This window comes from Osmerus mordax, chromosome 4 (assembly GCF_038355195.1).
Source record: "Osmerus mordax isolate fOsmMor3 chromosome 4, fOsmMor3.pri, whole genome shotgun sequence".
Classification (NCBI taxonomy): domain Eukaryota; kingdom Metazoa; phylum Chordata; class Actinopteri; order Osmeriformes; family Osmeridae; genus Osmerus; species Osmerus mordax.
In genome coordinates this window covers 6111627-6126279 of record NC_090053.1, presented here as the reverse complement: position 1 = coordinate 6126279, position 14653 = coordinate 6111627, and the positions used below count along the sequence as shown (strand labels likewise).

General features: G+C 39.8%; 3 protein-coding genes across 15 annotated transcripts in view; 1 reads left to right on the top strand and 2 right to left on the bottom strand.

The window, feature by feature from the left end:
• Positions 1-8662, bottom strand: part of LOC136941433 (transcription factor SOX-6-like) — a 68968-nt gene extending 60306 nt beyond the window's left edge. For 3 of the 7 annotated variants that reach the window (XM_067233891.1, XM_067233893.1, XM_067233894.1), the window contains exon 1: positions 7795-8087. The gene's annotated coding sequence lies outside the window, so the exon portion shown is untranslated. Of the gene's footprint in view, positions 1-7794; positions 8119-8373; positions 8437-8621 lie in introns of those variants that run through there. The other 4 variants (XM_067233897.1, XM_067233899.1, XM_067233892.1 and 1 more) reach the window with 3 other exon arrangements.
• A 1356-nt stretch (positions 8663-10018) lies between these two features.
• On the top strand, positions 10019-12527 carry c4h11orf58 (chromosome 4 C11orf58 homolog). The gene is made up of 5 exons (XM_067235105.1): positions 10019-10145; positions 10754-10837; positions 11319-11379; positions 11842-11951; positions 12186-12527. The coding sequence occupies exons 1-5, from the start codon at positions 10092-10094 to the stop codon at positions 12396-12398; spliced, it is 522 nt and encodes a 173-aa protein (XP_067091206.1). The 5' UTR covers positions 10019-10091; the 3' UTR covers positions 12399-12527.
• Positions 12528-13219: 692 nt separating this feature from the next.
• plekha7a (pleckstrin homology domain containing, family A member 7a) overlaps positions 13220-14653 on the bottom strand; it is a 60449-nt gene continuing 59015 nt past the window's right edge. For 2 of the 7 annotated variants that reach the window (XR_010876554.1, XR_010876551.1), the window contains exons 26-28: positions 14349-14491; positions 14094-14235; positions 13248-13753 (exon numbers count right to left, since the gene is read on the bottom strand). Coding sequence is in view for 2 of the 7 variants with exons in the window: in XM_067234403.1 (XP_067090504.1) it covers positions 13731-13753; positions 14349-14491 (166 nt within the window). In the remaining 5 variants the exon portion in view is untranslated. Of the gene's footprint in view, positions 13754-14093; positions 14236-14348; positions 14492-14653 lie in introns of all 7 variants that reach the window. The other 5 variants (XR_010876552.1, XR_010876553.1, XM_067234404.1 and 2 more) reach the window with 4 other exon arrangements.

Sequence of the window (14653 nt, the reverse complement as noted above, 5' to 3'; positions counted from 1 at the left end):
ATCGGCAAGGTAAGGGTAAAAAAGGGACAAGCGGCAACACATCAGCGTCAACCTCACCCTCACTTAGTACACTTAGCGGGAGATTACATTCTGCTTGCTACGATTGTTCCGCTTCTTCAAGACAAAGAAGGTTCCACTCGGCAAACCTTCCTTCGACGTTATAAAAACAAGGGGTGAATGTCAAAGGCAGACAGTGAATAGCATCGCTCCCTCTTTTGTTGGGACAGAGAGGTATGCACAAACACGTCACTGCGTGACTGAGAAGAAAGGAGGCCCTGAGAGGGAGTTGAGAACTCCTGAAAAGACCATACCGTGAGAAGATGTCTTGTCTCTCTCCAACAAGACACAATTCTCAGAAACCCCATGGAACGAAGGGCAGAAGAGACCACAGTGTTCTCTACGGTGATATAACAACCTGGAGATACTTTGAAAAGACCAAGTTAAAATATGTCAAAGGTGCAAAGTTCCTTCAGTTTCCTGCAAGACGCTAAGCATCCCTGCATTGGAAACCATTAGTGTTGAAACACTGACACAATCAAAAACTGGAAATATACACATTTTAAGAATGCAGTGTAAATGTTGATTTAAGAAATGTGCAAATACTTCCTTGAACTGAGGTTACAGCATAAACCACCTATGCCACAGCCCCAACAACCATTTAAACTGTCAGGGTCAATTAACACAGGCGGCCTCTGTCCTTTAATTTACAAGGCCAGTGAAGGCCCATAATTAATTGCAGCATGCATAAATGCAAATGAGTCCGCTGGGAGTAGGCAGGAGAAATGACTGTCAAGGCTAATACTTGTGAGCTTCATCTGTTAGAGAGGGAAGTGATTTAGAGCAGGAATACAAATCTAACATATGATGGAATGTGTATGAAGAGGGTGGGGGATGGCTAAGAACTAGAAGGTGGTCTTTGGTGGATGTAGTAGTAAACTAAAGATATTGATAAAATATTTAGCACAAAAGAGAGGGAGGAGCATTTCACAGTCGTACAGTACACCTAATTACTAATTGTTGCACATTCAAGACTCAAACTCTGTGAGCTCTAACCCTGGTCTTTCTCAAACCATCAAAAGGAGAATGTTAAAAGGTGTTCTAGTTGCACATCTCTTTTTCTTCCCCTATTTTCTCTCTTTCTCTCTTCAGAGAAAGGTCTCTATCGTGCTGACCACAGTCTAAATCAAGTTAACCACTCATGTTCAAGACAGCTTGCCCCTAGGCTTTGGGAGGTTAAACGGGTTAGTCAGGAATGGTTGAGCTTTGAGAGAGTTTGATTCAATAAGAGACAGTAACAAAGAGATAGATCGATCCCAGTGGCTTTCAATTAGCTACCTTCGTCATTCCCACGCATCCAAACATTGTGTACACGCCACAAAGTCCCTACGTCTATCTATTCCTCTGATTTGAAGCATAGTAATTGCCAAAAAGGGTGATCCCTTCTCCATACACAAACACATCCAAGTCAAGACCACTGACAAGTATAACCAAGCTGTCAATCACCTGCAACTGCAGAGGTGCTTCAAGGTGCTGGTATTTTATAAGTTGTCGAAGACTATCAAAACCTCATATTACTTTAATCTGGCTCCCGACCACATATCCTGTAGAGGTGCATTGCAACATAACAAAGAGTCCTTGACTAACTCATAATAATTCATGGCAGCTTCAAAAGCTGCTGTTATTCACAAATCTCTCAAAACAAAAGGCAGGCGCTTAACTCTTTTGCTGTGTGCGCTGTGAACAAATAGGCACATAGTTCATTGTGCATTGAGACCTGCACATGGACGGGGAAAACACACGTGAAGTGAACAATGTATTGTACAAAGTAGTATGAGTGACACTTAAACACAAGGAAAAGCCTCAGCTTCCACAATGTAGTCTTTATGACATAAGCTGCTTTTCACAGCAGTTTTTTTGTAAAGCAAATGTGGTTTTCCTATAACATGCATCCAGCAATAATAATTGACATCACAAGCAAGTCAATATTTCCTATATTAAAAAGGGGAAGGGGGGTGGGGACACGGTAAGTTCCCTGAAAATGAAACTGCTGAAGTGGCAATTTTCCACTCCTACAAAAGGAGGCCCTCCCAAAAGGAGCCAAGAAGTTGGGAGACTGGAGAAAAAGGGATATTTTTTGTCACACCAATTGTGATGTCACTGCAAGTCCCAACCTAGACAGACCAATCCCCCTTGATTAACACCCAAACCTGGGTGAGCTTGTTAGCGGTTCTCGCCCCACTTTTAAGGCCTTTCGCATAGTGAACGCTAACACGACTTTAGCATTAGTACTTCCAAAAGGCTTTGCTAACATGAGGTTAGCATTAGCAGGGCTAAAAGCACAACCGGTGGGTCCCATGAAATACCTGTAATTCTCTTCAGATGGTGCTACACACACTGCTACCGTTAGCCCCATCGTCACAGAAATGGGCAAGGGGGGGTCGAGAAACCTCCAATACAAATGTCAGAAAGGCGAGATGGTTGATTTGATAAGGTAACATAACGTCCAGCCCAGTCAGCTGTACCTGAGCCAACAGCACTCTACACAACTTGTTCAACTTGTTGCCTCTCAGCAACAAATAGAAATCCGGATTAAACAGAACTGTACATGTGTACTGGATACAAACAGGCATGAAAAAAACACGCACTCTAATTGGGGTTTTAGATACAGCTATTCCTGGCCATTGAACAGTGTCCCATGATCTCTATAGGCATGGGAATACCCGGTCACACCAAATAATGATGCAATGCACCTCACATGGAGGCGATTTCAGGCATGTCAATCTAAATACAGTTTTTCTACTGGTATCCCTGCATCTGTGATTCTCTATTTCTCTCTATCTCTCAACCTCTCTCTGTCACCTCAGAACCGTCATTCTACAGTACAAGTCTCTCGCCACCACCTCATAAAGACAACAGTTTAATTAAAGACTTCTCTTCACTCTGGAAACCTCATACACCCTTCAACAGCTGGCCAACAACCAATCGGCTCTCAGCTAAAGGGCACAGTGGGTGGGACCTGCGCCTCTTTTCCCCTGATTTCCTGGCCACACGGCAGTTTTGGAGACCTCGCCCACCCCAACCACCTATGTCCCCTTCCCTCTCTACTTCACACATTGTGTATTGTGGCCCTGTGGTATAGAAAATAGGCACTTTTTTTGGAAGGACCGAGGGGGAAAAACTAAATATGACACACCACGTTCACATTTGTAAAACATAGCATCCTCTTTCACATAGTTCTTTACTCTGTGTATACAGTCTACAATACGTATGCATGTGTGTGTACTGACTGCCTAAACACAGTAGCATATAGGATTGTTTCTGGATGAAGTGTGCCCATTTCAGCACCTCTGTCAGGTGGTTAGAGAAACATAGGAGTTTCATGGTAGGCAAAACCAGCAACTATCCCCACAACATTTCAGCACATTTCTCTTCTTCAATCCCATTCCAATTATGCAATTACACTACAGACAAACAGCATAGAGCTTATCTAGACAGACCAATGGAGCATATTTGTTTCACCCACTAACCCAATCTAGGCAATCATTGTTGTTGTTTTTTACCACAAATGATTGCTTTGTAGAGACATCATTGTATCTTCAAAAGTAATTACATATCTATACTGTACTCAACTGTTAACTTAAATAATTCAGGTGTGTATCCACCTGAACACTATAGAGTACAGACAGACATAATATCAACACTTTTCTACTCTTTGTTAGGTATGTCTGGTTTCCATTCACAGTGCTGAATGAACATAATGAAATTGGTGAGAGTCTGGTCTAACAAAAGCTAGACTGTGTTTGGTTACTTGATATGGGAACTTACAGCTTTCCTCTATGGCAGACTTGTGTTCATGATGGTAGGTTGTTTTTCTTGTCTGATACAGAACAGAGAAAGTAAAGTTTTACTTTGTTGTGATTTGTTTTCCATTTCAATCCCATTAAACTGTAGTTCGACAGGAGCCATCATATTTTGCAAGCTTTCCATCAGAAATTCAGATTTGCTTGTCAACGCAAATTTAGACTGTTTGATCATACTGTTCATGGACTATTTCGTAGTCATCACATGTTGTAACCTGCTTAGCTCAGGTTGCAACGAAATGTTCCATTCTGGAACCTAACACAAGAAGAAATGACGGTTAAATCAATTGGGTACATGCATTCACTGGTACCATGCTCACAAATCTCGGATGCATATACAATATCAAAATAGAGGGATCAAAACAAAAATGGTTAGCTGACTGGTTGACAAATATTTTATAATTATTCAAGACCAGTTTAGAAGATAACGTATTTGCTGCTTAAATACAAAACAGTGGCTCTATTTTGGTTGAATGCTTAGTATTTACTTCAAGTGTCGGTCACCTTGCCCCTCCCACTATCCTAAAGATAAAGCTCCCATTGGTCATGCAAAAACAATTTACATCAATAGATTAAGTCCAGAAGCAAGACTAAATCCAAAGAACGCTTTTTTCCAGGACTTGATGTCTTCTTGGCTGTACCTTGTGGGTTTAGATGTTAGTCAAGCCTGATAAATTAAGCTCAAGCCTGAAACGATGTATTTTACGGAAATTTCCACTTGAAGCCACACTAAGAAAGTCACAATGATGGGAGTTCCAGATAGGGCACAGATGAACATAACAATGTGACATAGATCTGTTTTGCATACAGCATCTGAATATCAGCAGCCTATTCAAGCTGTTTGTAATAGAGGATGCAGAGTGGGTTTAGTGGGGCGTTTGAGTGACTCAAGAGCTTAAAACTACAAAGGGAAAGAACAAGTGATTTAAGGACAATAAAGATTAGACCACTTGTATCAGCAATTTAGAATTATATTTCCTCATAACTAGTTCAACATTATTTACTGTATGTAACTGTTAGGTTAAAAACAATATCAGCAACCATTTCCTTTGTGACAGAACTAATTGTGTTGATTTGGAGGTTGTGTTCAGAAACAAATGAATTGTTTAAGTCGATGATTTTTTTAAATTAAAGCTGGAGTCGGGCTGACTAGCAATTATCTATTTGGCTTTGGTGTGAGAAGTGTGTGTTTGAACCAGGCAAAAGTAGGAACAATGTTTTATGATTAGAAGAGAGCACACACATCCTTTCTTAAGTGGATCTGGCGAGGCAAGACAGAAGCACAGTTTGGGTCTTCGTTATTACTGGTGTGCCAGGTAAGATCCTATTCAGTCTGTTATAATTGGATAGTGGGTAGCAGGTGCTGTAAGCATTCCCTACAAAAAGGAGAGGTCATTACAGCCAATGACAGAGTAAGGAGAGAATGGAAGTGGGTTCCCTATATTCCGTTTTGGCTAAATGGGAAATTCTGACTCCAAGGTTATGGTAGTAAATGGGTAGATCTGTTTATATGAGGTTTCCTGCACACTCACACACACACACACACTCACTCACACACACACACACACACACATCCAACCACCACTACCTCCAACTCTTTCCTACAAAACTTGCATTGTGGTTAGGAAACGTATAGGCTTCTGTCACTGCATTTGAAGCGCTCATTCACTATTGTCTACAACCTTTTATGTTTCAGCAGCAAGACTGCAATTTGGGTGTGCCGTTGAGCGGCACATAAGTATAGGCTGGCTAACGTGCACTTACAGAATGGGAAGAAATACTTAAAGCTGAATGTTTTAATTTCTGTTTGCGCAACACATTGCAAATGTGGGTGCTGGTGTCTTTTCAAAGAGCTAAACAAAAAATAATTAGGACTTCTGGGTTTGGTACAACCTATAAAAATGGTGCACGTTGTTTGAATAACCACCTTGCCACAGAATCAAGAGGCCGGAATCATTTACCCAATGTGCCAATTTTTTTGGTCTTGAGCACAATCTTATCAATAAACCAAGCTAAACACAAAAGATTATGATTTTATTTATTACTATTACCGTTATATGAAAATCTATCAACAATCTATCAAAGAAATACATCATTAACTGCACTTGAATGATATCACAAATTGGATTTTGAAAATATATCTGCTGACATGTAATGTATAAAATAAAAAAGTATAAAATATTGATATTGTGGAGCTAGTTTCCACTTTCTAATCCCATAACATTTTGTCTTTTTCTTTCTTTAACGCCAGTCTCTATATCCTTTATTTATTTATTTATTTACCCCTCTGGCCCTTTCCTTCTCCCCCACTCTCTCTTTCTCAGCTGTCAAAGACCTTCACCCGTGGGTCTCTTGCAACTGTTGTCCCCAATTGTTCTGCAGTGTCAAACGAGGGTACAACTGTCTATACATACAGTCGTTTCTCATCAAACATCTCAAACAAAATTCAACAAAGTTGCCCTGATTTAGCAGAAATTGTTTAAATGTTTAGCCTAATCGTTATTCATGACGAAAATAGTTTTTTAAATACATAGACAACATGGATAAATTCCACTTGAACTTGCGTTTAAAAACAACAATTATATTTTGAAATAAACCTATGCCTTGCGTTAAGGCAAGGGAACAAGAACTAGGCTAAATCAGAAATATGAGGAGAACATTGTGCACTGAACGTTTCAGTGACGGCTGGTAAACGGATCAGAACGACCAATGTTGTAATGTTGTACCACTTGTCAGCCTCAATCTAGGCACCCAGCTACAGGTCCGACCGCCGCGATAGGGTTTCCCAGACAGTGGATAGCACAACCATGTATAACTGCCGTCCCGGGACAATGTGCTGAATTGGCAGCCTATTTATAAGTCTGCCATTTGGACGTGAACGACACTCTAATGCCACTTTACCTTATGAGGGAACTTCAACACACAGCACCTGCTCAAAACAAAATGCCATGCGAGATCAACTTCACTCCCGTGGAGGAGTCCCGCCGTTGGATTGTTTTTCAGACACTTTCGCCTACAACAGGAATGGTCTCTAAAATTGCTCAGTTTTAGTCAGACAACTAAACTGAGTAAAAGAAAGCGTGCGAAACAGTTTGAACGTGGATGAATTGTTTGTTAATTGCCCTATCTCATGGACAGTAAAACAACAGATGTTGAATAGATTAGGTCAATTATTTCGAGGAAAAGTGGCGTACGTAATCGTTACTTGTGACAGGCGACCTGGGAGCTGTTCAATGCCATAAAGGTCAACTATTGAGACATCAAGTAGAGTCAGTGTGGCAATTATCCGGATATTGTTTTTATCGACATTTCCTCTTTGGTGGTTTTTAAACATCACACCCTGGCACGTGCATTCTTTCGTGCGTGCAGGGACTCTATCCAGACGTTATCGCCGCGCGTGCAGCTCCTCTGTGAACGTTATCTGAGACATTTAATGCGACTAAATTTGGGGGAACACCCTTACGTGTGAGTTTATCTGCCTATTCCAGAAAAGCTATGGCTTCTGTGAGCCTTGTCCTCCAATACCCTGTAAGGGCTAAATTGTCGTTTTACATCACACAACGAATCCTCACCATGACCCCAAACAAAACTTTCACTTTTCACTCAACAGTCCTACAAAAACGTACACACTCTACTGCCTGTTAGAAAACTATTTTATTCGAATTGGACCATTTATATACCTCAACAACGACACACATTTCGTTGTGAACTAAAGGAACACATCAATTCGAAGCTTGTCTTGTATTATTCCTCCCTGAATTAGTTTTAACATGCTACCCTCCCTTCAAATCTGTGAAAGAAGACTTTCTCACTTTATATTGTAAGGAATAGTCCAATGCAAGGTGCAGGTTGAGTAAACTCATTTACGTTGAAATATAGGCAACATTTAACATGTAAAAAATATTCCGGTTAGGCTACAATTCAAAAAACTTACTTCGTGTAGCACCGTGTCAGCTGGTACCAATGTCTTGTTTCTCTGGTATTGTCTTCAATGGATCACTTTTAGAATGAAGTCTTAGGTCTATTTTAATTTATGACTCACGCATTCTTTAAGGGTCGGTTTCCGTGACCCGAGAGAAAGTTTAACTTGTGAAAAAAACTTCCCTTGCTCCGCAGACAACAATATTTCCATATTCCACTTCATTTGAAATTCTGCATTATGAAAACTAATTTGCACATTTGCACTCACCGGTCTCTCTCACAAACCGTGAGCCAACTCTGAACTAAGGTTTGGCATTCCCACTTGAGGTAGCCAGCAAAGCGCACGTCGCTTTTAATAAATAGTACCACTATGTGGCCAAACAAGACATTGCCCTATAGTAGCCAAAAGTAGACAGTGGGACCTGCAAATCAACTTGTCTGAAAGTCAACAACCTTTACTTTCTTGGGTGAAATAATTAACAAAACCACTTAATTAAAAAAGCGTTTGGCAACAACTAACAAACAATTTTGTATGTTGATTTGACTATAATTATTTACAATAAAACAGAAAAAGCTAAAAAGCTAAACTTACCTGGATACATCCAATGTCTGGGTATGGCCCTTTACGTTACCAATATCAGTCAATATTCTGCATCTGTTGAAGATGTGTGAGTCATTTCGTGAGATTACAAATTCCCGTGCGTAAAGTGCAGTTTTGGTAATTAAATGGAATAACGACTTGTTTTCTCCAAAGAAACAAAGAAAAGACAATGGTCTCAGTTGTCAGTCTTGGCAATCAACTTTAGCAGTCATGGCTTAAGTGTTCTAAGCATTTCCGACCTGCAACAACAGCTGAAAGCAGTGTGTCCAAGGATAAGTGTGTACGGGTAGGGAGAGTCGAGCGCAGGAGAACCCCTCCCAAAGTAGAGACTGAGAATGAAAGCTTGTTGTGAAAGAGTGTGTGAAAGAGAGAGGTAGAGAAGAGAGAGAGAGAGAGAGAGAGAGAGAGAGAGAGAGAGAGAGAGAGAGAGAGAGAGAGAGAGAGCAATATATGTGTGTTGAAAAACTGTCAAGTAGCCTATATGACATTGAACTTCTACATCAAGATTTAGAGCGGCCGTACACTGAAAGGCCATAGTGATATTCTGTGATTCCTTAATTGGTTAAAACGCTTAAATAGAAATCCCAACCAAATAAAGACTGCGACTTCTGCGGCTTCTTTACCTTGACCTCGTATTTCGTTCTTGGAACTTATACACAATTGCTGATGTTTACATTTTGTATGTTTTTGTATGTCATTTTATATATTTTTGCAATGGGAGAATTAAACTGTTTAGACCAAAAAATAGTTGATTGAGTTTGAATACAAATTACACCGTTTAAGGCCTAGGCTAATGTTTTTTCTTCACACAATACTATGCAAATAACATGGGTTTGATAATTTTACAATTCCAAATTGACCTGAGCTATTTAAATTATAGGATAGTCATTTATTTTGTAGTTCTTTCATACAGCCTACTAAATTAACGTAAGTAAGGTACACGTTTCCAGACCTTATCTTAATCTGTAGGTTAGGTTTATTTGGCATAATAAAATACTAAGAAATTAAGATTATTATATATTTTGTGCATAATTTGTCAAGTGTAAAACAGATAATTAGGATACTGTGACGCTAACCATTTAATCAAATTATATTTGGTTTTCAACTTTAATCTGACATTTGGCAAATAGGTTTCTCGCCAGTGAAAATGCTCTCTCGCATTTTAGCAACGAGTGCGTATTGTTTATAAGGCTATTTGTTCTGTATTATGTGTTGAGATTTGAAACGTATCGGGGTAACCCTATAACCAGAGCCATTGGCTCAGCATACAGCGTTCAACGGGTTGGACGGAAGGGATTGTTCATTGAATTTACGTCTCTTGCGCCACCATGTGGTAAAGAGTCACCAAGAGGCAGCAAATGTCTCCAAGACCTTTTCAATGGTAAACAAATGAGATTGAATGAGCCAATCATGCTTTTAGCTAGCGCTATAATATTAACCTCAAACCTTCTTGTTACGACTTTCTTACTTCAAAATGTTATTAACAATCACATGGCCCATCTCGCCTTAATTTCTACGTTTTGAATTTAGAATTCATTCAGAGGACTTTATTCTGAGAACCTTTATTGTGAAAGTGGAACTGTGCAATCACAACCGGACGTGACGATTTACAACAACATTACTGGCACTAACTACTTGCTAGCTGTTGTTCACGACCCTGTGATGTTAGTTGCTACATTGAAGAACACTTAGCTAACCCGTGTTTTAAAATGAGTTCAACAGAGAATAGGCATGGGACAAAGAGACCTGCATCTACGGATGAGGTAGCTACTGTTGTAAAAAAAAATTACCACAGTAATGTAGCTAGTAAACGTTGTGGACGATAAGCTATGTATGTATGTTGCTGATCTTCGAGTCGTTTAGTTACCATGTTAGTACAGTAGTGCTCTCCAGCTAGCACTAGCGGGGCACGTTAGCCTCTTCAGTGACGCTAGAATCATCTCTCATGGCTTTATGGTGGAGTTTACTGTGTTAAATATTCGTATTTATTTACGGTGAGGGTAGGCACTTAACTATATTCTTCTGATAATTAAATCAAATGTCAACTAGGAGTGTTATCTAGCGAGTATAAACTCGTATTCATGATATTACTGGTCAACTTTGGGTTTTTGAGCCTCACGTTTGACACGGTTTAAATCAGATGTTGTTGGAGACGTATATTTTAAGATCGTCAAAGATCACAATCACTTTTAGTCATCTACAGTAATTTAAACACACTGTTTTGGAACCGAACCATCATGGCACTGTAGGCTAAAAACAATAGCCTTATAAAATGTTACTCTATGAATTGAGGTAGTTGCACCGTTAAATAGATTTAACTTCAGTGTTCCACATTGCCTGACAAGCCTCACTAACGTCGATCCACTTACAGGTTGGCTCCACTCAGTGGGAGGCTGCAGACCTTGGGAGCAATGAGAGGAAGCAGAAGTTTTTGCGGTTGATGGGTGCTGGCAAGGTTTGTCAAACTAATGCAAAGTGCACACCATGTTTCTTTTCTCAGATTTTCCTGTGTCTGACACATTTTGGAGGTCTCAGACCAAAATCCCAGATCAAGCCACATCGTTGCTCGTGCCCGTCAGAGACAGTCTAAGTACAAGCAGAGATGCTTCCTGACCTGTCCAGAGATGTGTCCTAAACCACACCAAACACCCTGACAGTAAAAAAAAGTCTTCAAATCTGTAGTCTTAGAAATATAGTCATGACCGCAAATGTCTTGACTCCATTCCAGAAAAAGTGTTTATTAAACCAACATTACACATGGTATAATTGAACACATCTTTAAGGCATCATTCCAATGGCCTGGATCAAAGATTTTCAAATGATTTCTGATACATCCAACATTTTTGTTAAGTTGAAAATGTCTCAATTCTATTGTGAAAGAGGACACTTAAGTAATAGTGGTAAACACAAAATAACACACACCTCTCCTCTTCTAGAAAGAACACACTGGACGCCTGGTCATCGGAGACCACAAGTCGACGTCTCATGTCCGCAGTGGTGAGGACATTTAATCGGTAGAACCTGATATGGCACTCACTGAATCAGAACTTACTTCAGAGTGGACTGTAGAAAAGTAGGGATATGTAATGTAATGACAGGTTGCTTGCAAGGCACAGCTCATGCCATTATGCTGACAGCTATAGAGATGTGTCAGGTAGCGTGATTTGATGTCAGTTTAGTATGATAGCTTGTTTTGCCTAAAGTAGATCCAGATATTTTCCCTTTTTCTGTACAGATAAAGCAATGCACTTGTAAATTATGTTTGAGTGTTCGACTGTATGGTTCAAATGCATATATGGGTCGGCTGTCTACTCACTTAAGTGTGCATTCATACGATAATATAACCTTAATAACTGGGGGTACCCTCTCACAATATTCAATACAGGTCTATCTGTCACCTGATGGATAGCACTGTGTTGGGTATATGTGTCTGGCGGGTGACTAGTTTTGCCTCTGCAGGCGTGGAGGACAAGAGGATGAACTCTGAGTTAGAGCTGCAGTACCAGCAGGGTTTGGACGGGAAGCTATCTGGGAGAGACCGCCGACACTGTGGCCTGGGCTTTAGTGAGGTGAGGGCCCACCCTTTACTTCGTTTTTTTTTTACAGCATTTTAACTTTTATGTCAACAGATCACTCTAGGTGTCTCCAAATGTTATGTTCAAGAGACATTTACATGTTTATGACCTCTACAATAACTCTCTAAACATGCATCCAGGGCGAAAACACATTCTACATTCAGATTAGTTACTGTCTTCTTATTGTGTACATAATCTCTGTCTCTCTCTGTCTCTCTCTCTCGATAGCCTGAACCCCTTCCTTCACCACCCTCAGACAGCAGCACAGCAGTAGAATCAGAGAAAGCAGCCAGTCCCAATAGCCCAGGGAGCCCTGAGTCGGAACCACAGGAATCCCAGGACTCAACACCGCAGATACCAGAGGGCAGAGTGACAGAACAGGCCGAGTCTAGTGCCAGAGACAGTCCAAAAATGGACAAGAAACACGTCAAATCATCATAATGACTTGTGAGTGTAGACTGATTCTTTTTGTAAACTTGAACCACCAATTTGTACATAAGTTATCTTTTTGTTTGGAGTACTCACCCGGGAGAGTACCAGTAGTTTTGTGGTCCTAAGATTTATTTTTTGGTAGTAGTCTTTGGTCCAACAAACAGTCCGATCAGTTTGATTCTAAGGAGTAAAAGTGGTAAAACTCATGTTTTAACTTCCTATATAAGCAGAAACATTTAGTAATGGCTCTGTCTTCTACTGATTATGTCATGTGGGCAGAACTGGAGCTATTTTACAGTCTGAGTTCAACCATAAGTATAGTAAATGTTATGTTCTTATGCATTGTCTGCAAATGTATTATTAATAAATCAAAGTTCACCCTGGGGTGGGCTGAATCAATTTTGATTTTAAATTTAATGAAAATGGTCATCATTATATCATTAATAATTTGTTTCCAGTGTGAAATCACAATGCCTGATTTTTGCCTGATGTCAAATACATTAGTTGGCACAGAATAAGGTATGGTAGTAAAGACTTATTTGAGAAATAAGTCGTTTGAAAGGACGTTCCATGAAGAATCTACATATTCAAGTAAAAGTATTCATATCACGAGGTAATGGAATTTAAAAGATATTTCAGAATTGGATTGGCTAGACCTGGAAAAGACCAACAGTAGATACTGATAATAAAATCCTAAAGGTTTTAACACTCGTGGATTAACACAACACTCATCCTATACTTAAGCTCACTTCTAGCATGTAGGCCAACATGCAGTTAGATCCTAACATTTTAGATGCAGTCAGTGACACAGTGAATATTCTTAACAGATTCAAAGACGATACAAATTTTATTTCAAATAATACAACACTACAACATACACATAAAGATGTTGATTTATTGAAAGCTTTAGATGGCAGTGCTGTGCAACAACAAAAATATAATTAGTTGCAAAATTATAATTTATTATAGTTACAATAAATATGATTCACTCATTCATTCCATATAGCAGTTTCAGTCTACTGTTTAAAAAATATTATTGCTTTTAGTGTTCTCATTCGTGAAATAAAGACCACATTGCAGAAACACAGCCAAGCAATGTCTGGTATTCAATAGCTCTTCACTACAATTGTAAATGATACTACATGCAATAAAAGTGCAAAAGCATAAAAACTCTTAATTGAATTAAACAATATCAAATACTTTATGCAGTACACATTTTTGGTTCTTTAAAAATATTTTCATATTCTAGGTTCAGCCAAAAGCATTACAGAAATTACTGTTATTGCTGAAATTGTTTAGTGTAAGATGGTTTGCCCTTCAACGCCAACAGTCTTCTGGAGGTTAAAGTTCAGACACGGCCTTGGCTGAAATAGAGGCAAAACAAACACATGAGAATGAAAGAAACATTTATACGTTTTTGTTTCTGAAACATCAAATCCATACAGTTGCTTGATGAACTAAATAAACCAATTTTGGCAAAGCAGCCACTTAAAACAATAGATACAGCCATTAACAATAGCATAGAAGAGCCTAGTACGGCTTACATTACAAGCTTTAGCTATGCCACACACACACCACAGAGATAACAAGCTTCAGCCATAACACACACACACCACAGAAATAACAAGCTTTACCACACCACAGAAATAACAAGTTGTAGCTACACCACACCTTGAACCCATGTCACCCTAAAGAGCAGTATACCTTGACTAGACCAGTTCATCATCTCAACATCAAATGGTTATCTGCACAACCAGGAACAACGAGCGCATTTCAGGGATACTGTAGAAAGGTGCCACTTTTCCCAATGTAACACATCAAATAAGGCAGAACCAGTCTGCAAACTCTACTGGAGGAATCATACTTTTTTTTAGTTACATTCAGGTGTGTCTATGATGGGAAACGTGCGTGTACATGTGTGTAAGCATGACGTTGATGCGTTTGTGACCCATGGCTAACCTGTTACTTCCTTGCTTTTGCGGGAAGCCTCGGAGGCTAGGGCATGGGACACACTCATGATCCTCTCCTGCTGCTGTAGGGCCGAGTCCAGGTCGGTGAAGTCCAGCGACACGCCCGCCCCAGATGGTGGCAAATGCTGGACACTGACCCCAACACACGTAGACAGCACAGTCAGTTCCAGTTGGTTTCTGAACTACTTTGGGTTGCGCTTGGTTTAGTTTTTACACAATAAGAACAACGGTATAGTCCCTGTAGCGACATACAGAGGTGCTGGAATTTGTTGGAACCCTTACTCATTTGAATAA